Below are 22,328 nucleotides of genomic sequence, written 5' to 3' on the forward strand. Positions count from 1 at the left end.
GGTCAGTTGCAGGAGGACATTGATAACCTTTGCCTAAACCATTTCAGAGGACTCATGGGGGCTAGAGACATACGGACCAGTCTTTATCCCTCACTGACTAGCACTGTCACCACCTCTGCAGGAGGAGACCAGGAAAAACCAGGAAGAACCTCCTCTCCCAGCCTGGGGCTTCCCACAGTCTCCTGACACCTCCCCCAGGAAAGCGACCTCATTTCTCAAAGACAAAACTGATTCTAGGTCATATCCCCCTGGAACAAGAGACCAATTGATGTGATTATCTCCAAGAGAAAGGGGGCACCTACTAAAAGTAGAACCTGGTGCCCCAGAAGGGAAGACATCGGGGAACCTAAAAAAGGGTTTCTGATAATTACCTGCCAAGATTTCAGAGTGAAGGGCATCTCCATGTAACATCAAAAGAAAAAGGAAAGAAAAGCCAGAAGTTTTAGAAGGTCCTCCTTCATACATTCTGCATTTTCACTCTATTCAATGCGAGGGCAGAATTCTGCTGCCCACTTTGTAGGACTCATTATATAGAACAGGTGGTCCCACCAAAGATGGCTACAAAAAGGAATTTCTGTAAAGCGTTCTTCGTTATAAAAATCAGAGATCTAATTTTACAAATATTATTCCCCACTGGCCTGAGTTAGAAATATTTGAGCTTTAGTATGTTGGGAGGAGGGAGATGTGTATACCTGTAACTACATATATGGAGTGGGGGAGATAGGGAAATGGCTAGAGTGAAATCGAAACATGTTCAGAATAGTTATCTCTGGGTGGTAAAATTACAGATGATTCTTACTCTCCTCATCATATTTTCTGTGTTTTACACAATGTGCATACATTATTTTCATATCATGAAAATAGATTATCTGTTAGCTTGAGAAGGTATTTGGACTTGGAGAGTAGTGAAACATTTTCCCAGCCCTCAATTCATGCATGTAAGTGTTTCTGTAGCATTTTTTAAACTTCATCATTTCTGTTCAGCCACACATAGTTCAATCTCTTGGAGACTGAGAGCCAACCCCGTCCCTGCTCTGGTTCCTTCCAGGCACCTGCTGTCTTACTGCGTTCATGTTGCTATAACAGAATAACAGACTGGTGGCTTATAAATGACAGACATTTCTTTCTCACAGTTATGGAAGATGGGACGTTCAAGGTCAAGGTACTGGCAGATTTTGTGTCTGGTGAGAGCTTCCTGGCTCGTAAACAGCTCCTTCTTGCTATGTCCTCACATGGTGGAAGGGGTGAGGAAGCTCTCTGGGGTCTCTTTTAAAAGGGCACTAATCCCATTCATGAGGGCACCACCTTCATGATCTAATCCTCTCCCCAAAGCCCCACCTCCAAATACCATCACATTGGGCATTAGGATTTAACATATGAGTTTTGGAAGGACACAAACTTTTAGTCTCTAGCACCTGCCAAACCAGGCTCTGACCAGCAGACTTTGAAAGCAGTGCAGAAGATGGTTCACCTATTCCTAAAAATGGGCATGTGTGTCAGGATAGGGGAAAAAAGTGTCCAAAACGGGCCACCAAAGCCAGGAACTGGAGGTGAGTTTTAGAAGTTGATATAGTCAAACTTGTGTTGGAAGATGAAAATGAGGAGAAGTTGGCAGGCTGAGCAATAGGCAGTAGTATGCACCAATTTCAATGCTCAGACGATGTAATACACACTAGGAGTATATTGGCAAGAAAGAGGAGAACCAATTAAAAGCCAAAACGGGACAGACCACACCCTCACCTATTGCCCTAATGAATTTCACCAAAGACCCAAGTTGGAGCCAAAATCCTCCATATGTAGGTCTGACACAGGTGTCCCTCAGGTAGCTTAGCACAAACACTGCCCAATAGATGTGCTCCATACACCAGGCAGCAATCCAATCCAGTGAAATCCTCTAGTGAGGAAAATGGAAGCATTAAATGAACAGAGCAAAGGTGAATGGTTGAGTCCAGAATGTTGTCCCAAATGAGCTATCTCCCTGGTTCTTTGTGAAACCCCCTCTGCATGGCCTGGTATTAAAATAGCTCATTTGTCTAATGTAAGCACTTTCATAATGAGTACTCTGTGCCAGTTACCATGCTAAGCACGTCATTCATATTAACTCATTTAATCCATGCCACGATCCTATTACCCTAGTTGACAGATGAGGAAACGGAAGCACAGAGAAGTCAAGTGACTTGACCAAGATCATACAGATGGCAAGTGTCAGAATCATAATTTGAACCCAAGTCATCTGACTTCAGATTCTTGACCATGGTACTATCCTGACTCTAGTGAAGATCTGTTGAGTCAGTTACCATTGGGCCCAGGGGTTAATGTCTGTACTAAACCCACATTCCTGAGAATCCTTGAAACAAGCCTCCATCACCAAATGTTACCTACACTCATTTCTTCCTGGTGGGTCTCCAGCATGGCTGACCTGGGAGCTTTCAGTTTTCCATCTTATTCCTCCCCATTACTAAATGATCCTTTGATTTTGCAAAGCTGGGGTCACTCATTCCTTTCTCTTCCTTGCGTTTCTCAGTCACTCAATAAGAAAACACTTATTCATTCCTTCACTCATGCATTCATTAAATAAATGTTTATTGAGTACTTAACTATGAGCCACCATCTGTGCTGGGTGCTGGGTTGCAGTGATATATAAAATAGGCAAGGTCACTGCCTTCATGAATCTCACAGTCTGATGGGGAAGGTAGACAAAGGAGACAAGTAAAAAATACGTGAACTGTCCATCAATGAATCAATGAGTAAACAAAGTTGCAGTATATAAATATAATGGAATACAGCCATAAAAAATAATGAAGTACTGATACATGCTACAGCTTGGACAAACTTCAAAAACATCATACTGAGTGAAAGAGGCCCCAGACACAAAATGTCACACAGTGTATGATTAGTTTAAATGAAATATACAAAACCGGCAAATCCATAGAGATAGAAAGTAGATAGTGGTTGCCAGGGGCTGAGGGGAGAGGGGAATGGGAACAAGATTTTATCTGGGGATGATAAAAATGTTTTAGAACCTGGTAGAAGTGATGGTTGCATAACATTGTGAATGTACTAAATGACTCTGAATTGTGCACTTTAAAATGGTTAATTTTATTTATGAAACTTTCATCTCAAAAAAAAGAAGCAAGGGGCTTCCCTGGTGGCATAGTGGTTGAGAGTCCGCCTGCCGATGCAGGGGACACGGGTTCATGTCCCGGTCCGGGAAGATCCCACATGCCACGGAGCGGCTGGGCCCGTGAGCCATGGCTGCTGAGCCTGCGGGTCCGGAGCCTGTGCTCCGCAACGGGAGAGGCCACAACAGTGAGAGGCCCGCGTACTGCAAAAAATAAATAAATAAATAAATAAATAAATAAAAAAGAAGCAAGTAAAATTATCACAGCATGTGATTGAAGCCATCCATTCCTTCATGCCATGTGTACTGAGGACCTGTTATGTGCCCTGAACTGTGCTGGGCACTTGAGAGCAAGGTTCCTGCTCTCGAGACTCTTGGATTCTTGCAGGGTAGGTGGGAGAGACAAAAAAATTTTTCGGTAAGCAAATAAATGGATAAGACATTTTCAGATCGTAGTGAGTGTTATGAAGACACTATGTAAAGAGACTGTAAGACTAAGGGAGCTGCTTTTGAGTAATCAAGGAAGACCTGGCTAAGAGGTGAGACCTTCCTGAAGGACACCAAGAAGCCAGCCAGGCAAAAATGTTGAGAGTAAGAGATTCAGCCAAAAGGGTAACTGCAAGTACAAAGGCCCTGAGGTAGGAACTAGCATGACATATTAGAGGAACACAAAGATGGCCAGAGAGACTGGAGCACAGTGCGGAGTGGACCTGGGGGGTGGAAGATAGAAGATGAGTTAGTTCGGGGAAGTGACACTTTTGAGTAAAGATCTCAGATTTTATTCTAAGTAACAATGAGATTCACTGAAGGTTTTTTAAGCAAGAAAGTGATGTGCTCTAGTTTAACACGTAGTGCTGACTGTAGTGTGGAGAATGAATTTGGGGACGCAAGGGAGGAGGGGGTAGACAGGGAGACCAGGTGAGTGAGAAATGATGGTGTGAATGAGAATGAGAACGCCGCTGGTAGCAATGGAGAAAAAAAAAGATCATATTGGAGATAAGTTTTGAAGGTAAGACAGGCAAAACTTGCTGATGGATTGGATGTGGCCACAAAAAAATTAAGGAAGCTTCCTAAGATTTTAACATGAACAACTGGGGTGGATGGTTGGTTAACTATCAAGTCAAAGGACACTAGCAGAGGGAAAAGATCAGGGAGATTAATCAAAAGTGTGGTTTTGAACCTGTCGAGTTTGAGATGCCTATCGATGGCCCAGATAAAGATGCCACTGCTAGAAGGAAACAAACAAGGTGATGTGATGGAGAATTATGGGGGAGAGATTGAGGGCAATTGTCTCATTTTCTTCCCCAGACTCTGAGAGGCTTCCTACGTTGGAGGAATTATACATCATGTAAGTCTTGGTGGGTGGAGAACAAAGTCCTCCTTCTGGCATAGAAACAGGAAGTTCAGACATGAGTCACTTTCCTAGCTTCCCTTGTAGCTCAGGCATGATCATGTGACACAGGCTCAGGCAATTAGATGCAGCCACCTTGGACCCTGGGAACTAAGGGGGCAAAAAAGCAGGTACTATAGAGAACTGACTCAGTTGCTGGTCGCAGTAACAGTGCCATTCTCAGGGACAGCCAACCAGCAGCTGAGATTTCTGCAGTGGTAGCCATGGTGTCCTCAAGAGCCACCACGTGTCTTTGTATTTTTTGGCTGTGATTCTGACCGGGAAACCATCTTTTCCTTTGCTGTGGCTTGCACTAAAAATCCTGAGTGATGGGAGAGAGTAGGGCTTAGATATTGCACTAAGGCAAGACTCCTTTAAGATGGTAATATTTAAGCTGGGTTCTGAAGACTGAAAAGGAGCCAGCCGTGGGAAGGAGGTGGAACGGAGTATACTACACAGAAGGAACAGCAAATCTAAAGCTTTGAAGTGGGAAAGACCTTAGCATGTCCTCAGAGCTGGAAGAAGGCCCGTGTTCCTGGAGGGTAAGAAGCAACAGAGAGGGGTGGGCTAGATGAGGTCCGTTTTCTCAAAGAGCCAGGACTCCCAGCCACCTCTGCCTGGCTCCAAAGCAGAGAGTCCATCCAACCCTTCCCTGTAGCCTTTCCCCTCCCCCACTTTTGGAACTCTGCCTGCGATGTTGCCACGGTCGTCATGGTGATGGGTGCTCGGCTTCACTCCCTCTTCAGGCCAGGAAGGAGTTGCGTGACGCTGGGGGATCCCTGCCCCTCCTGGAGAGGACCTCGGGCCAGGCGAGGTCACCAAGCAGGGACCATGCCCGTGTTGATACCCCCGGTTGAGCACAGCCAGGACACGCGTGTTGGGCCTCCGGCATGGCGCGAGGCGACCAAGGCCTTGACACAGAAGGTGCACCAGCTGACCGACCGCTGTGGGCAAGAGGCGGTGACCATGTGGCAGCCCAAGGACAGCGTGCGGGACCCACACACGGCGCGCCACCTCTGCCGGGCCGCCTACATCCTGCCCTGGCGCTTCGGCGTGGAGATGCTCAAAGGCGGCAGCACCACGGAGAAGCCACTGCCGGGTGAGGGCGTTATGCTGTGGAAAGGCAAGATGAAGCCGCCCGCCTGGCATGCGCGCCTGCCGCTGCCCATGTACCGCGACGCGCGGGCCCTGCAGACGGCCGGGGCGGTGCACGCGCACGCTCGTGGGGCGCGCCTCACGGCCGCCCGCCTCAACCGCGCCCAGCACCAGATCAATGGGCAGCTGCGGTTGCTGCAGCGCCAGCGGGAGGCTACCGACCACAGGCTCAGCGAAGTGCGCAAGGCACTGCTTATTAACCAGCAGAGCGTCAAGCTGCGGGGCTACCGGCCCACGTCTGAGAAGGTGGGACCACCATTCCCCCCAGCCCAGTCGCAAAGACTGAGGCCTCCGCTCCCAGGTGCACAGCCTGGGCAAAACCCACCCTATAGAGAGAACTCTCCAACCCGTCCCAGCTTCACTGAGTGAGAGCACAAGAAAATACCCCCGAGATGAGGTGCCTTTGTTCCCAGCGCCAGAGGCGGAGATCCTCCCAAAGAGATGAGATTCTCAGGCCCCTTGCCCCAGAGCGGGAATCGATCCCAGTCTCCCAGCCAGGGAGAGAAGGTGGGACCCTTGAGTCAGACTAGATGAAATCCTTCCCAAAGAGTAAAATCTACAACCCCCAGCCCAGACATGAAATCACTCACCCAGTCCCTAGGCGCAGAGGGTGAGACCCACCCACAGGCATGAGACCCTCAGTGCCCCGATCCCACTGAAAACACACACGAAGCCCCCAGCTGAGCAGAGTGGGTGATGTCCTGGTCCCAACCCAGAAGAAACTCTCCTCAAAAGGCTTATTTGGGCTTCCCTGGTGGCGCAGTGGTTGGGGGTCCGCCTGCCGATGCGGGGGACGCGGGTTCGTGCCCCGGTCCAGGAGGATCCCACGTGCCGCGGAGCGGCTGGGCCCGTGAGCCATGGCCGCTGAGCCTGCGCTTCCGGAGCCTGTGCGTCCGGAGCCTGCGCTCCGCAATGGGAGAGGCCGCGGCAGTGAGAGGTCCGCGTACCACAAAAAAAAAAAAAAACCCTTATTTTTAAAACTCTAATCAAAGTCCTCCACCAGCCTCAGAGAGTGAGAACCCCTCCCCGGGGCCTCACCCAGGCCTAAAGGAACAGATTTTGCCTAAAGATTGAGACCCTTGGACTCCCAGCCCCTGCACCTGAGAGTTAAGCCCCTAGCCAGGGCGAAAGGGTGAGACCCCTAGTCCCAGCCCTGGTGAAATCCTCCCCCTAAAGTGAAACCCCAGACCCCCACCCCAAAAGGGGAGAATATTCCAGCCTCCCCGGGGAGAGGTGAGACCCCACCCACAGGGTGGGATTCCTAGTCCCAGCCCCCAGATCCAGATAGTAAGACCTCAAGAGGGCAGACCCTCATCATTCGTATGATGAGACTCCTCCACTTCTAGCCAGGGAGAGAAGATAAGACCATCACCAAGGAAGGGGGACCCTCAGCCCCAGAAAGTGATGATAACCTTTGCCCAGGTGAAGTCACTTCCATCCCAGCTCACTGGGCTCCCACCTGTAAAAGGGAGAAGCCCCCAGCCCCACTCTCTAGAGGGTAAGACCTACCCCAAGTGAGAGCCCCCTAAAAGGTAAAAGCCTTCCCAGAGAGTGAGATCCCCCCAAAGGCGAGAGTGCCTCCAACTCCATTCCCCAAACCCAGAGTTTATGAGGTTGGCAAACCCTCTACTACTCGGGAAGGAGAGCTCTCCCTCCAGCCCTCTCCCAAAGGTGTGAAAGATTCTCTCCTTGTTTTCCAGATCCCTGACAAAGCTGACAGTATGCTTACCTGGGAGAAAGAGGAGCTAAAGAGCATGAAGAGGAAGATGGAGAAAGATATGGAAAAATCTGAGGCCCTGCTCAAGGTTGGGAATACCTGGAGCCATTTTAAGGGAGCTGGAGGGGTACCCTTGGCCACCTAATGGGCAAACTGCTCTAACCTTGCGGACTGTAGCAACAGCAAATCCCTCAACCCACACACCCGCCCCACCCTGACCTCACATTCACCGTATTTCCACTTTATGAAATGGAAAGACTGGAGCTCTGAGAGATGGAGTGGGGCCTCAAAATAGCAAGGAACATCCCCCTCTGTGCCAAGCCCTGTGCAGTCATTAAGTCTTCAAAATCCTCCTGTAAAATAGAACTATGATCCCCTCATTAGAGATGAGGAAATTGAGGCTCAGAAAGACATGGCCTCACCCAAGGCATGGAGCTAGCCAGTGGTAGGGCTGTGGTTTCAGCTCAGGCGTCTATTTTTTCCAGCTTTAGCAAGATACAATTAATTAACAAATTTAAATTGTGTATATATTTAAATGTACAAATCGAGGATTTGATATATGTGTACACTGTGAAATAATCATCATAATCACCTCGTGTGTGTGGTCAGAACGCTTAGCAAATTTCGATTATAAAAGACAGTATTGTTAACTATAGTTACATTAGATCCCCAGAACTTAATCATCACGCATAACTGAAACTTTGTACAACTGGACCAACATCTCCCCATTTCTCTCTCCCATCAGCCCCTGACAGCCACCATTCTACTTTCTCCCTCTCTGAATGTGACTATTTTTTTTAATTTTATTTTTTAATTTTTTTTTTTTGTGGTAAGCGGACCTCTCACTGTTGTGGCCTCTCCGGTTGCGGAGCACAGGCTCCGGACGCGCAGGCTCAGAGCGGCCACGGCTCACGGGCCCAGCCGCTCGGCGGCACGTGGGATCCTCCCGGACCGGGGCACGAACCCGCGTCCCCTGCATCGGCAGGCGGACTCTCAACCACTGCGCCACCAGGGAAGCCCTGAATGTGACTATTTTAGATTCCACATATAAGCGAGACCTTTCTGCATCTGGCTTATTTCACGTAGCATAATATCCTCCAGGCTCATCCATGATGTCACAAATGGCAAGATTTCCTTCTTTTTTAAGGCTGAATAATATTTCATTATATATTATACATTATTATATACTATAATATATTGATATCTACATAATATATTAATTATTAATATATTAATATTATTGCTATATATTATTAGTAGAGTAATAGTATTAATATAATATAGCAATATTGTTATTACTGGTAATTACTACTAATATTATTATATTACTGTATTATATATTATATTATATCACATTTTCTTTATCCATTCATCTGTCAACATTTAGATTGTTTCTATGTCTTGGCTGTTGTGAATAATGCTGAAATGTGCATGGGAGCTATTTATTTCTCTTCGAGGTCCTGATTTCCTTTGATGTACCCAGAAGTGGGAGAACTTCCTCATGATTCAACTCAGACGTCTTGAGCTCTTTACACTGTACTATGTGCTTGTCTCTGTCAGCTCCAGCCAGCGATGGTCTCTCACTGAATCCTTCACTCTTGTAACAAGGATTTCCTTATGGGATCACTAATGGAGATGGGAGAGTACTTATGTTTCATGGAGCCTGTGTGTACTTTTGACTCTTCCATTTGACAAATATTAATCCAGTACCCTGGTGTCCCAACCACCGTGCTTGGCGTTGGGGACAAAGTTGTGAACAGTACAGAACTGGCCTTGCCCTCAAGGAGTTCATATTATAGGGGCATTCAAAGAAGGGACCAGCCAGGGCTGGGAGAGTGGAGTTGGGGGAAAGGATTTAGGAGCTGGTGCGCCTGCTGTCCGTGGTGCTGAACCTTAATTGCACTCAAACTATGGCACCCCCAGGCCGCTGTCATATTCCTTTAAATCTGGTGATCCTGAAAAATCCTTCAAGGAAGTCTGAAACAGACAAGAGAGAAGGCCCTGTGGCTCCCTTAGGGAAGGGCTTGCAAGAGAGAAAGGGAAATTGGGAGGTGGGAAAAGACAAGACAGATATAAACCCAGGAGAAAAATGCTCACACCAAATAGACGTGTTTCAACTTAAAAGCATGAACTCAGATCTCAAACTGACACACAGAGCTTTCCCAGAGATCTCACCATGTGTCTCTAGAAGGCTTGCTGTCCCGCTGTGCAAGTTACTTCATACCTTCTCTTCCTTCAGATCTCTCCAACGCCCTGCTCTTTCTTCATTCTCAATGAATGGCCCCAATGCATGGAAACCACTGAAGAAAACTTCTCTCATTTTTCCTGTGCCAGTCCTATAATTCTGTCTACCTGCCACACCTATCTTCTCCCCTTCTCCTGCATCATCAATATTTCTTTCTTTATTGGATCATTCTCACCAGTGAACAAACGGGGGGGTTATACTTTAATGGATACAGATCTATCTGGGATGGTGAAAAGTTCTGAAAATGGACAGTGGTGAGGGTTGCACATTTTGAATATACTTAATGCCACTGAACTGTACACTTAAAATGGTTTACTTGGCAAATTTCTATGTCTATTTTACCACAATTTAAAAAAACACCTCTTTTGATCCCATGCACCCTTTCAGATAATCCCCATTTCTCTGATTCACTCACTATCCAATCTTATCTGCACATGCTGACCCTCTCACTTCCTTTGGTCAGGAACTGGATCATTTTTCCCCACTGCATCCCTGCCACCTGGCCCACTGCCCAGCATACAGGAAGGGCTTAATGAATATTTGAATTCATTAATGAATGAAAGACTTTTAAAATCCATTTTTTACCTAAATGGATGAATCTCAATGATACGATATTCAGCAAAAGAAGCTGGACATTAAAAGTACACACTGTATGATTCCACTTATAGGAAGTTCTAAATTTCAAAAGCTTTTTTTAAAGAGTCAGGTAGTAAATTGTTTAAGCTTTGTGTGCAATACAGTCTCTGTCACAATTACAGATGGTCCTTAACTGACAATGATTCAACTTATGATGGTGCAAAAGTGATACACATTCAGTAGAAACTGTAATTCAAATTTTGAATTTTTCTCCTTTCCCCAGCTAGCAATATGCAGTACAATCCTCTCTCATGATGCCGGGCAGCAGCAGGGAGCCACAGCTCCCAGTCAGCCACTGGGTAAATAACTGACACCCCTATAGCCATTCTGTGCCCATACAACCATTCTTTTTTCATTTTCAGTACAGTATTCAATAAATAACACGAAATATTCAGCACTTCGTTATAAAAATAGCCCTTGTGTTAGATGATTTTGCCCAACTGTAGACTAATGTAAGTGTTCTGAGCACATTTAAGGTAGGTTAGGCTAAGCTATGCTGTTTGGTAAGTTAAGCGTATTAAATGCATTTCAACATACTATTTTCCACTTACGACGGGGATGTAACCCCGTCGTAACACAAGAAAGATCTATACTTAACTTGGCCAGTGGAGCACAAAACCAGCCATAAACAGGGCTTCCCTGGTGGCGCAGTGGTTGAGAATCCGCCTGCTGATGCAGGAGACACGGGTTCGTGCCCCGGTCCGGGAGGATCCCACATGCCGCAGAGCGGCTGGGCCCGTGAGCCATGGCCGCTGAGCCTGCGCGTCCGGAGCCTGTGCTCCGCAACGCGAGAGGCCACAACAGTGAGAGGCCCGCATACCGCAAAAAAACAAACAAACAAAAAAAACAACCATAAACAATATGTACATGAATGAGCACGCCATGTTCCAATGAAGTTTTGTTTACAAAACCAGATGGCCAGCCCAAAGTCTGTAGTTTACTGAGCCCTTAGCTAATCTACTAGGCAGCTTAGCGGGAAAGAGGTACAGGGCATCAAGGGAATTTCTGAGGTGATGGAAAGATTCTATATTTTGATGAATGTGGTGTTTATATGGATATATGTAAAGTCTTCTGTTTTAATATGACTTTCCAATATCTAAGGAATGCAATATATTTTATAACAGTGGAAGTAGGATTGGGGTAGGGATGGGGGTCCAGATGCAGTAGAGCCTGGAAAGAGGAACTCTGAAGACAGCTGAGGGTTCTTCATACTGAGTAGAGAAGAGGAAGGGAGACCTGGAGACTAGGGATGGGGGTGGGATAAGGCCTGAATGCAACTGAGGAGAAGGGATGGCACAAGAAGACCAAAGTGTAGGTACAGCTAAATTCCTCTCCACTTCACACATGGGGAAATTGATGGGAGAGGGGCTTTCTCAGGGTGCCAGAGCAGAGCCAGGCACAGAACCCAAGCAGCTAATACTGGGAACAGGAAAGCTGCCACCAAGCCCCTACTGTTCCTTACTCCCCACCCGGGGACCACTGAAGGCTGAGGGTATTGGGCGTCTGAGCTTCCACTTGAAAACGGGTTGCTCCTTTCCGGCTGCAACAAGAACTGGAGAAAGTCAATTTGGAGGCAAAACACTTTGCAGCCAGTAGCTGAGAAATCGATCACGAGTCACTTCCCCCAATCTCCCAGCTTACAGTTGACCTCTGCCTCTCTCTCCTTCCTCGCTCCCAGACCCTGGCCTCCTGCCGGGACACTCTGGTCTTCTGCTGTAAGGAGAGGCTCCAAGCCGTGGAGCTAATGAACCAGCCGCTGGACAAGGTTCTGGAGCAGGCCGGCCGCCACTCTTGGGTGAACCCCTCCCGAGTTCCCTCTCGGCGCACTCAGGGCCTGCAAACCCCGCCTCCAGACCCTGTGGGCACCTATACCCCAGGTAAAACCCCACAGAAAGGAGTCCACTATAGGGGATTTCCTTGGTGCTCACCTCTCCCCCACTTCTCGGCTGCCACCTTCCCCGGGTAACTGCGCCCCCTCGACCAAGAGAGAGGGGTGCCAGTCTCCAGCAGAGCGCACGTTCTTTTTTTTTTTTTTTTGCGGTACGCGGGCCTCTCGCTGTTGTGGCCTCTCCCGTTGCGGAGCACAGGCTCCGGACGCGCAGGCTCAGCGGCCATGGCTCACGGGCCCAGCCGCTCCGCGGCACGTGGGATCTTCCCGGACCGGGGCACGAACCCGCGTCCCCTGCATCGGCAGGCGGACTCTCAACCACTGCGCCACCAGGGAAGCCCAGAGCGCACGTTCTTGACTAGCTCTTTCCCCTGCACGCTGCGACCCATTCAGTCACTCCCTGATGCTGCTCCTACTAACCCCGCTCTTGGCCCCCCCCCTGGACTTTCTGCCTGTCCATCAATAAAGCCCCCTTGCCCAGGGCCCACCACCACCTGAGAAGAGAGAGGGGGACGCAGAAAGCCAGGGTTGGGAAAGGGAGACCCTGACATCCCCGACGCGTCCCTCCTCTCCACTCCGTCAGAGTGCGCCACGGCGCTGTACGAAGCCAAGCGACTGTTAATGGAGTCCAAGGACACTTTGCTAGATATGGCAAAGAACGAGGAGGACGTCCGAGAGCAGCAACAGCAGATAAGCGACCGCGTGTGCGCCTCGCTAGCGCAGAAAACGCGCGAGACCCTGGAGCTGAAGGTGGGCCCCGCCGGCGTCGCTCCGAGTTGGCGGCTGGAGTCCAGGATGCTATAGTACAGAGGAGGGAGAAGGGGGACGCAGGAGGGGAGGGGACAGGAAGCCCTTGTGATTCTCCCTGTGCTCCCACCCACCCAGGATAGACTGAACGTGACCTTAGGGCTCATGAGGAGAACCATCCACCGGTGCACGAAACTCACCCAGGAGCTGCACATCACCTGCGGCCTCCTCAAGGTACGGCTTGGGAAAAGGGTCTGCGGGGATGCGGCCAGGGGCGTCGGGTAGGCTGGGCCTCACGGCTCTACGCACCACACTCCGCCAGGGTCCTCTGTCAGAAAGTCACCTGGAGACTCGAGAGAAACTGGACAGACCTCTGGTTCGCACGTATCAGAGACACGTGGGCACCCAACTCCCGGAGGCCACGCGCCTCGCCCAGGTAAGCCCCTGTCCATCCCCCTTCCGCGCCTGCTCGCCCTCTCCAGGCGCGGCCCTACCCTGGTAAGACTCCTTTCTCAAGCACATTTAGCCCAGGTAAGACCCCCTCACTCAGGTCTGTGAGTCCTTCACCTCCTCGACCAGAAGGGTGCTCTTCAATACCCACACCTGTCCCAGATAAGTTCCCTCAACCTCTGCCCCACCTCTATCCAAGGTCCGCTCCTCCCCGCAGCTGCAGGTGCATCCCCTCCTTCATACCCGCCCCACCACAGGTTCTTTTCCAAGTCCATTCTGGCCCAGGTGTGTAACTCCCAACCCCATTTGAGGCTCTCCCCTCCTAGCAGTGCGCCTTCCCAGGAGAGGCCCTTTCACACGCACACCTGGCCCAGGTGTGTCCTCGCATCCCAGATAGCGCCTCGCGGGGGCTCGCCTGTTTCTCAACACGGCCCCTCCCCGTCTCCAGGGCACTGACAAACTGCAGCGCCGCATCTCGCATGTGGAAAAGATCCTGGAGGAGCTGCTGTCCATGCGCAAGGACCTCACCTGGAGCCTCAACTGCAAGAAGATCGGGCAGGAAGTGGACTCCAACGTCGTGCGCTTGCGCCTCCGCCAGCGGCACCCGCACGTGTGCTATGAGCAGGCGCAGCGCCTGGTCAACGACTGGGACCCGCGCCCGCCACCGCGCGCGGAGTCCAGCATCGCCCGCAAGTGACAGGCGCACCGTAGCCCCAGTCGGCCCCAGCCCGGCGGCCCTCCCTCTCTCCTGACCCATCCTCTCTCCGAGCTCCCTCTAGCAGAATTACCATTTTAAAAAACCTAATAATTATCACTTATCAGGCACCTACTGGTCACTTACCCTACAACATTTTATAGGTCGTGTATCCTGGAAGTTAATAGAATGGATTTGGCCACCATATTTCTAGGGTTCAAATCCTGGCTCCCCGATTGCAGATTGTGTGGCCTTAGGCAAGTCACTGTTCCTCTCTGGCCTCAGTGTCTCCAACCTGTAAAATGTAGAATTACAGCATTCACCTCGAAGCCTTGTCATAAGGATAGATGAGTTCATACATTTAAGACCTATAGAATGGTGGCTGCATATAAAATATCCTCAACTGCAGGTGAATTGTTATTCCCATTTTACAGTTAAGGAAGGTGAAGCACAGTGAGGTTAAGCCGATGCCCAAGGCCATGCAGCTAGTAAGTAGAAGAGATGGAATTTTAATACCTAACTCCACAGCCTGCTCTCCAAGCAGAGCTAGGATTCTGACTTTATTGACAAAACACACACACACACACACACACACAGAGATGAAGCTTCCCCTGGAGCTCTCTCTAGTGGAGGCTGTTTATATTCCCAGACCCCAAGCAACTCCAGTGCAGAGGTGGAATTGAGCCCTCCCTGCTTCCCTTTTCTCCATTTACCTGGGGGAGGGGCTACTTCAAAATTCACAGCATCCTTTATTAAGCCCCTATAAAGTGCCAGGTTCTGAACCAGCTGCTGAGAGTGCAGCAGTGAGCAAGGCTTACATGGCCCCTGCTTTCGGGGAGCTCACAAGTTGATCAAGTGCAGCCAATATCTTCCTTTTGGATGCAGCTCCAGTGTGGTCTCCTACAGGAAGCCCACCTGACTGCACCCACCCATTCAGGCATAGTTCACTTTCTCCTCTCTGTTCTCTTGGACACCATCCCATCACAGAACTCTTCACCCCAAGCTGTGATAATCATCTGCTCTCATAGGAAGATTCCAGGGTGTAGCGTACATAGAATAAGGGGTGTTCATTCAAGCCACAGGTATTTCCCAAGCAACTGCTTCACGCCAGAGACTGTGTTCGGTGCTGGGGATACAGCAAAGACCAAATCACACACGATTCCTCTGTCATGAGACTGGCCACGCAGATGCTAAAAATCGCCCTCACAAATATTATCCTTTTGGCAAAGTCACACGGTCACAACCGAGCCCAGTCAACATTGTACAGAGAAGGAAATGAAGTTCAGGAAGGTGAACTCATTTGCCCAGGGTCATAGAGCCAGCAAGGAACAAAGCAGGATTTAAACCTGGGTCTGAATCCATGCTCGCGCTCTCTTGCTCCAGACTACAAGCATCCATGGGCTCACCATAACAACCGGGTGTAGATGGAGCAAATTATGCTCGTTTAACAGGAAAATACACAGAAAAAAGAGAGAGCTGCATGCGCAGGATCACAGAGCTGACGAGTAGGGCTGGGGGTTCAAACCAGCAGTGTCTGACTCAGAGTCCGTGGGCATCACAGCCAGCTCCCTTATCTCAGGAGGGACTCCACAGCCTGGGGACCATCAGGGACTCCCTAGGGTTCTAACTTCCCTGGGAATGTTCTTCAGGCACTTCCTGCCTGTACCCGTCAGGATGCCAACAGGAAGCAGATAACACACACAATTTCAAGGAATTTTAACAAAGAAACAACAGCTGATCCCCATGACTCAAAGATTCTGTATTTGTGAATTCACCGAATTCACTAAAGTTTATTCGAAACCCCCAATACCGTGGCACTTTCCCCGATCATTTGAGAGCACGCACAGAGCAGTAGAAGACTTGCGTCCGGACCACACAATCCCAGAAGGTAAAGCAAGGCAAGGCTCTGCCTTCCTGTTTCAGGTCTCATCTCTAAACAAGCATCCTTTTCGAGTCTACTTTTTGGCACTTTTTTGATGTGTTTTGGGGTCGTGATTTCACTGTTTTTGTTTTGCGGTACGCGGGCCTCTCACTGTTGTGGCCTCTCCCGTTGCGGAGCACAGGCTCCGGACGCGCGGGATCAGCGGCCATGGCTCACGGGCCCAGCCGCTCCGCGGCACGTGGGATCTTCCCGGACCGGGGTACGAACCCATATCCCCGGCATCGGCAGGCGGACTCTCAACCACTGCGCCACCAGGGAAGCCCGGGGAGAATCCATTTAAAGTGCTTAAGATAGTTCCTGGCACACAGTGAGCACTCCATAAAAAGACAGGACAGATTCTGACCTGAGTAATCAGAAGTTTTATAAAGGAGAAGACTAACGTGTAATGGATGCATAAAACTAGGAAGCCCTTACCCAGTGGGGAGAAGGCAGGTCATAAAAGGTTCCCCTAAAAAAGCTGACATTAAAGTTGTCACCTGAAACATGAACATGAATCAGTTAGGTAATAAAAAGGAGAGTGGCTCAACATCACTAATAATTAGAGAAAGGCAAATCAAAACCACAATGAGGTATCACCTCACACCAGTCAGAATGACCATTATCAAAAAGTCTACAGGGCTTCCCTGGTGGCACAGTGGTTGAGAGTCCGCCTGTAGATGCAGGGGACACGGGTTCGAGCCCTGATCCGGGAGGATACCACATGCCATGGAGCAACTAAGCCCATGAGCCACAATTACTGAGCCTGTGCTCTAGAGCCTGTGAGTCACAACTACTGAGCCCACAAGCCACAACTACTGAAGCCCACATGCCTAGAGCCTGTGCTCCGCAACGAGAGAAGCCATTGCAATGAGAAGCCCGTGCACCTCAATGAAGAGTAGCCCCCCTCGCCGCAACTAGAGAAAGCCCACGCGCAGCAGGAAAGACCCAATGCAGCCAAAAATAAATAAATAAAATAAATAAATTTATTTAAAAAAATAAAAAAGAAGCACTGTGGAGAATAGTATGGAGGTTCCTCAGAAAGCTAAAATTAGAGTTGCCATATGATTCAGCAATCCCACTCCTGGGTATGTTCCCAGACAAAACTATAATTAAAAAAGATACATGCACCCCTATGTTCATAGCAGCATTATTCACAATAGCCAAGACATGGAAACAACCAAATGACTACCGATAGATGAAGGAAAAAGAAGATATGGTATATGTGTGTGTAAATCAGAAAAAGACGAATATCATATGATATCACTTATATGTGGAATCTAAAATATAACACAATGAACTTATCTATGAAACAGAAACAGATTCACAGACTTGTGGTTCCCAAGGGGGAGGGGCGTGGGGGAGGAAGGGACTGGGAGTGTGGGATTAACAGATGCAAACTATTATATACAGAATGGATAAACAGCAAGGTCCTGCTGTATAGCAAAGGGAACTATATTCAATATCCTGTGATAAACCAAAATGGAAAAGAATATTTTTAAAAGAATGTATATATATATGCATACATATATAATAACTGAATCACTTTCCTGTACAGCAGAAATTAACACAACACTGTAACTCAACTATACTTCAATTAAAAATACAGGGCTTCCCTGGTGGCACAGTGGTTAAGAATCCACCTGCCAATGGGTTCGAGCCCTGGTCTGGGAAGATCCCACATGCTGCAGAGCAGCTAAGCCCATGTGCCACAATTACTGAGCCTGTGCTCTAGAGCCCACGAGCCACAACTACTGAGCCCGTGTGCTGCAACTACTGAGGGCTGTGCGCCTAGAGCCTGTGCTCCACAACAAGAGAAGCCACCTCAACGAGAAGCCTGCATGCCACAACTAGAGAAAGACTGTGCACAGCAACAAAGACCCAATGCAGCCAAAAATAAAAAAATTTATTTTTAAAATAAATAAATAAAATAAAATAAATAAAAAATACATAATTTTTTAAAAAGATTGCACAAAGGAAGAAGCAGCATAGCTTAGCTAAAATGCTTGGCATGGGATGAGGATTGCATGTTGGGTCCAGTCTGATTGGGTCTTTCTCTGGTTTTTGTTTCTCTTCCAGTGAACAATGTGTGCTTTTTACACCATCACAGAACAACATGACGACATGTTTCCCAATCTCTGTGGATGTGTCTGTGCCCTCCCCAGTGTGTGGTTCTATCCTCTCCTGGAATGGCCAGACCTTACCTGGGTCATTTTGAGGAAACATGAAAAGGGATGCTTCTCACACACACATTAATTAAATGTCTTTAATTAACACTCGTGACAGTACTAGGGATAATGAGGCATTTTGCAAGATCTGTGGGTGCTGTTGGTGACAGTGAAGATGCAGGAGAAAGAAGAAAGAGAGATGACATGAGATTGTAATCTTCACAAAGAGAGAAACTACATCAGTTTTATTTACCAATGTCAACCCAGCATCAGAGTACTCAATAAATATTTGTTTAATAAAATGAATGAAGGAGGAGGAGAACTAGGAAGAAGAAGAAGGAGAGATGGAAAAGAAGCAAACATAGCATTCTCCTATATGCCAAGAACTAACATGGTTGGGTGCTTTACAGACGAAATGCCTCTCTGAATCTCCCCAGCAGCCTAGGAGGTAGGTCTTCATTTGCCACATGAGGAAACTGAGGCTTATGGGAATATCTTGTGCTGTTGAGGATGCAGGGAAATGGGCACTCTCTCATATATTGTTTAAGATTGTTCAGCAACTTGCTAAAGCCTCTTGGGAAGGCAAGCCTGAATTCAGAATTTATCAAACATTTTGATGCCTATGCCCTTTGATTCCACCTCTAGGAGCCTCTCCTCCGGAAAAGGCTCAATCTTGTGCCTGAAGAGGAATGTGCAAGGTTGCTAGTGGCAGCATTACTTGTCGTGGTGAAAAACTGGAAACATGCGAAATGTCCACCATCAGGAGGGTGACTAAACCAATTACTGTACAACCGTTCTATAGAATATTGTGCAGCTTATAAAACCAATGGTGCTGCACATGCACTGGAATGGCTAAAATGAAAAAAAAAAAAGGAAAATACCAAGTGTTTGTAAGCATCCCCTTAGCCTTAGAACTTAGTTGTAGTTTAAACTCTAAGCCATTACACAAGACAAAATAATAATAATTTAGTCATTAAACAAAGTCAGGAAACTTTAGTTATTCCTCAAGGGCTATAGATAATACTCTGAGGCATATCCTGAAAGCTGTTTTGCAGATACTGAAGCCCCCACCTGGTGGAGGAAGATGACTACATGATGACCAAATTGTAGCCGTGACATAAGCTGCTCTATGTCACACAATTCCAAGAACTGGCCTCAAAGGAATGGGAAGAAACCCTGGAACTGAAGATTAAACTGTACTTAAAACAACCAAGACGACACTGATCAGACCACCGCGTTGCTGATTTCGAGATGACTGTCAGAGCTGACTGTGCTGCTCTGCCCCGTCCCTCTGCCAAAACACCCCTGAAACTCCCCTTTAAAAGTTCTTGCCCCCGGGGCTTCCCTGGTGGCGCAGTGGGTTGAGGGTCCACCTGCCGATGCAGGGGACACGGGTTCATGCCCCGGTCCGGGAGGATCCCACGTGCCGCGGAGCGGCTGGGCCCGTGAGCCATGGCCGCTGAGCCTGCGCGTCCGGAGCCTGTGCCCCGCAACGGGAGAGGCCACAACAGTGAGAGGCCCGCGTACCGCAAAAAAAAAAAAAAAAAAAAAAATATATATATATATATATATATATATACAATATAGATATAAATAGAGATAGATGGTTAAATAAACAGAGTATATCTGTGATATTAAATTTCATGGAGGGGCAATTAAGAAAATTTCTAAAACGGCTTCTTGGTGGGGGGCACTAATGAAAAAAGGATTGAAAAATAAAGTGATAAGATTGAAGATCTACAAACATATGCAAAAAAAATGCTGAATCTTCCATAAAAGAAGAATGAAATATTGCCATTTGCAGCTACATGTATGAACCTAGAGATTATCATACTGAGTGAAGTAAGTCAAAGAAAGACAAATACTATATGATATCACTTATATGTGGAATCTAAAAAATAATACAAATGAATTTATTTACAAAACAGAACCAGACTCACAGACACAGAAAACAAACATATGGTTACCTAAGAGGAAAGGGAGGAGGGTTAAATTAGGAGTATGGGATAAACAGATACCCACCACTATGTATAAAATAGATAAACAACAAGGACTTACTGTATAGCATAGGGAACTATATTCAATATTTTGTAATAACCTATAGTGGAAAAGAATGTGAAAATATATATATATGTATAACTGAGTCACTTTGCTGTACACCTAAAACTAACACAATATTGTAAATCAACTATACTTCAATTTTCTTTTTTAAGATTTTTTTGATGTAGACCATTTTTAAAGTCTTTATTGAATTTGTTACAATGTTGCTTCTGCCTTATATTTTGGTTTTTTGGCTGCCAGGCATGTGGGATCCTAGCCCCATGACCAGGGATCAAACCTACATCCCCTGCATTGGAAGGCAAAGTCTTAACCACTGGACCACCAGGGAAGTTCTAATACTTCAGTTTTTGAAAAGCTGAATCTCACAAACATAATGTTGACTGAATGAAGCCAGACACAAAGGAGAATATACTGTGCAATTCCACTCATATAAAGTTCCCCAAACAGGTAAAGTTCATCTATAACATTCTATACCAAAAGAATGTTTGGGGAAGGGAGAGGCAGAGTGATGACAATAAAAGAAGCTGGAGAAGAAATTCAGGGACGGGGAGCTGGTCACATTCTTTTCCTTGATCAGGGCCCAATTGCATTGGTGTGTCCAGTTAGTGAAAATTCATTGACCTACACACATGATTTGTGCTCTTCTGCATGTAGTTTATTCTGCAATTCAAACTTTTTGAAGAGAAAACCAAAAATGAGTTCGTTCCATATGAACCGACATGGAAAGATGACTCAGACATAAAATTAAGTGAACGAAGCAGGTAATAGAATAATTTGGTAGAATGAGCCAACATATGTAACAGCTACGACTGTGTAAGTCAATGCAGAAGTGGAGATTTGGAGAAAAACTGCCCCATCTTGTGCCTGAATTATCTCAAAACAAAAGAACTGGGGGAATGGGAAGTTTCCAGTTTTCAAAAGCTTGTTATTGTGGTAAAATATACAAAACATAAAATTTATTATTTTAACCATTTTTAAGTGTCCAGTTCAGTGGCATTAATACATTCACATTGCTGTGCAAACATCACTACCATCCATCTAGAGAACTTTGTAATCTTCCCAAACCAAAACTGTATCCAATAAGCACTAGCTCCCCATTCCTCCTCCTCCAGCCCCTGGCATCCACCATGCTACTTTCTTTCTCTATGAATGTCAATATTCTAGACACCTCATATAAGTGGAATCATGCAATATTTGTCCTTTCGTGTCTGGCTTGTTTCACTTAGCATATGTCCTTTAAGTTCATCCATGTTGTAGCATATGTCAGAATTTCCCTCCTTTTTAAGGCTGAATAATATTCCATTGTATGGATATACCACATTTTTTACCCATTCATCCATCATTGGACATCTGAGTTGTTTCCACCTTTGGGCTATTGTGAATAATGCTACTGTGAACACCAGTGTACAAACATCTGTTCAAGTCCCTGTTTTCAATTCTATTGTGTATATACCCGGAAGTGGAATTGCTGGATCAAATGGTAATTCTGTTTAATTTTTTGAGGAGCCACCATACTGTTTTCCACAGTAACTAGAGCATTTGGGGGGAATGTTCCAGTTTTGTTGAATAATTTCTGTTTCATTTGAATATTCCAATCCTAGGTACAAGCTCAATAGAAATGAAAGCATACATCTACACAAAAACTTGTATGCAAACGTTTATAGCAACATGATTCATAATAGCCAAAAAGTGGAAGCAACCCAAACACCTATTAATGTATGGATGGTTGAACAAAATGAGGTATATCTATAGAATGGAATATAATTCAACCATAAAAAGGAATGACATACATGGATGAACCTTTAAAACATTATGCCAAGTGAAAGAAGCCAAAAACAAAAGATACATATTGTATGATTTCATTTATGTGAAATGTCCAGAACAGGGAGATTTATAGAAACAAAAAGTAGAGAAATGGGCTTCCCTGGTGGCGCAGTGGTTGAGAGTCCGCCTGCCGATGCGGGAGACACGGGTTCGTGCCCTGGTCCGGGAAGATCCCACATGCCGCGGAGCGGCTGGGCCCGTGAGCCATGGCCGCTGGGCCTGCGTGTCCGGAGCCTGTGCTCCGCAACGGGAGAGGCCACAACAGTGAGAGGCCCGCATACCGAAAAAAAAAAAAAAAAAAAAAAAAAAAAAAA

General features: G+C 47.1%; 1 protein-coding gene across 1 annotated transcript; it reads left to right on the forward strand.

Annotated features, from left to right (window-relative positions):
* Positions 1–4,947: 4,947 nt before the first annotated feature.
* Positions 4,948–14,092, forward strand: TEKTL1 (tektin like 1). The gene is made up of 7 exons (XM_059063186.2): positions 4,948–5,912; positions 7,367–7,471; positions 11,943–12,141; positions 12,736–12,902; positions 13,038–13,133; positions 13,222–13,335; positions 13,798–14,092. The coding sequence occupies exons 1-7, from the start codon at positions 5,223–5,225 to the stop codon at positions 14,044–14,046; spliced, it is 1,620 nt and encodes a 539-aa protein (XP_058919169.2). The 5' UTR covers positions 4,948–5,222; the 3' UTR covers positions 14,047–14,092.
* The last annotated feature ends 8,236 nt before the right edge of the window (positions 14,093–22,328 follow it).

Source organism: Kogia breviceps, chromosome 4 (assembly GCF_026419965.1).
Source record: "Kogia breviceps isolate mKogBre1 chromosome 4, mKogBre1 haplotype 1, whole genome shotgun sequence".
Taxonomy (NCBI): Eukaryota; Metazoa; Chordata; class Mammalia; order Artiodactyla; family Physeteridae; genus Kogia; species Kogia breviceps.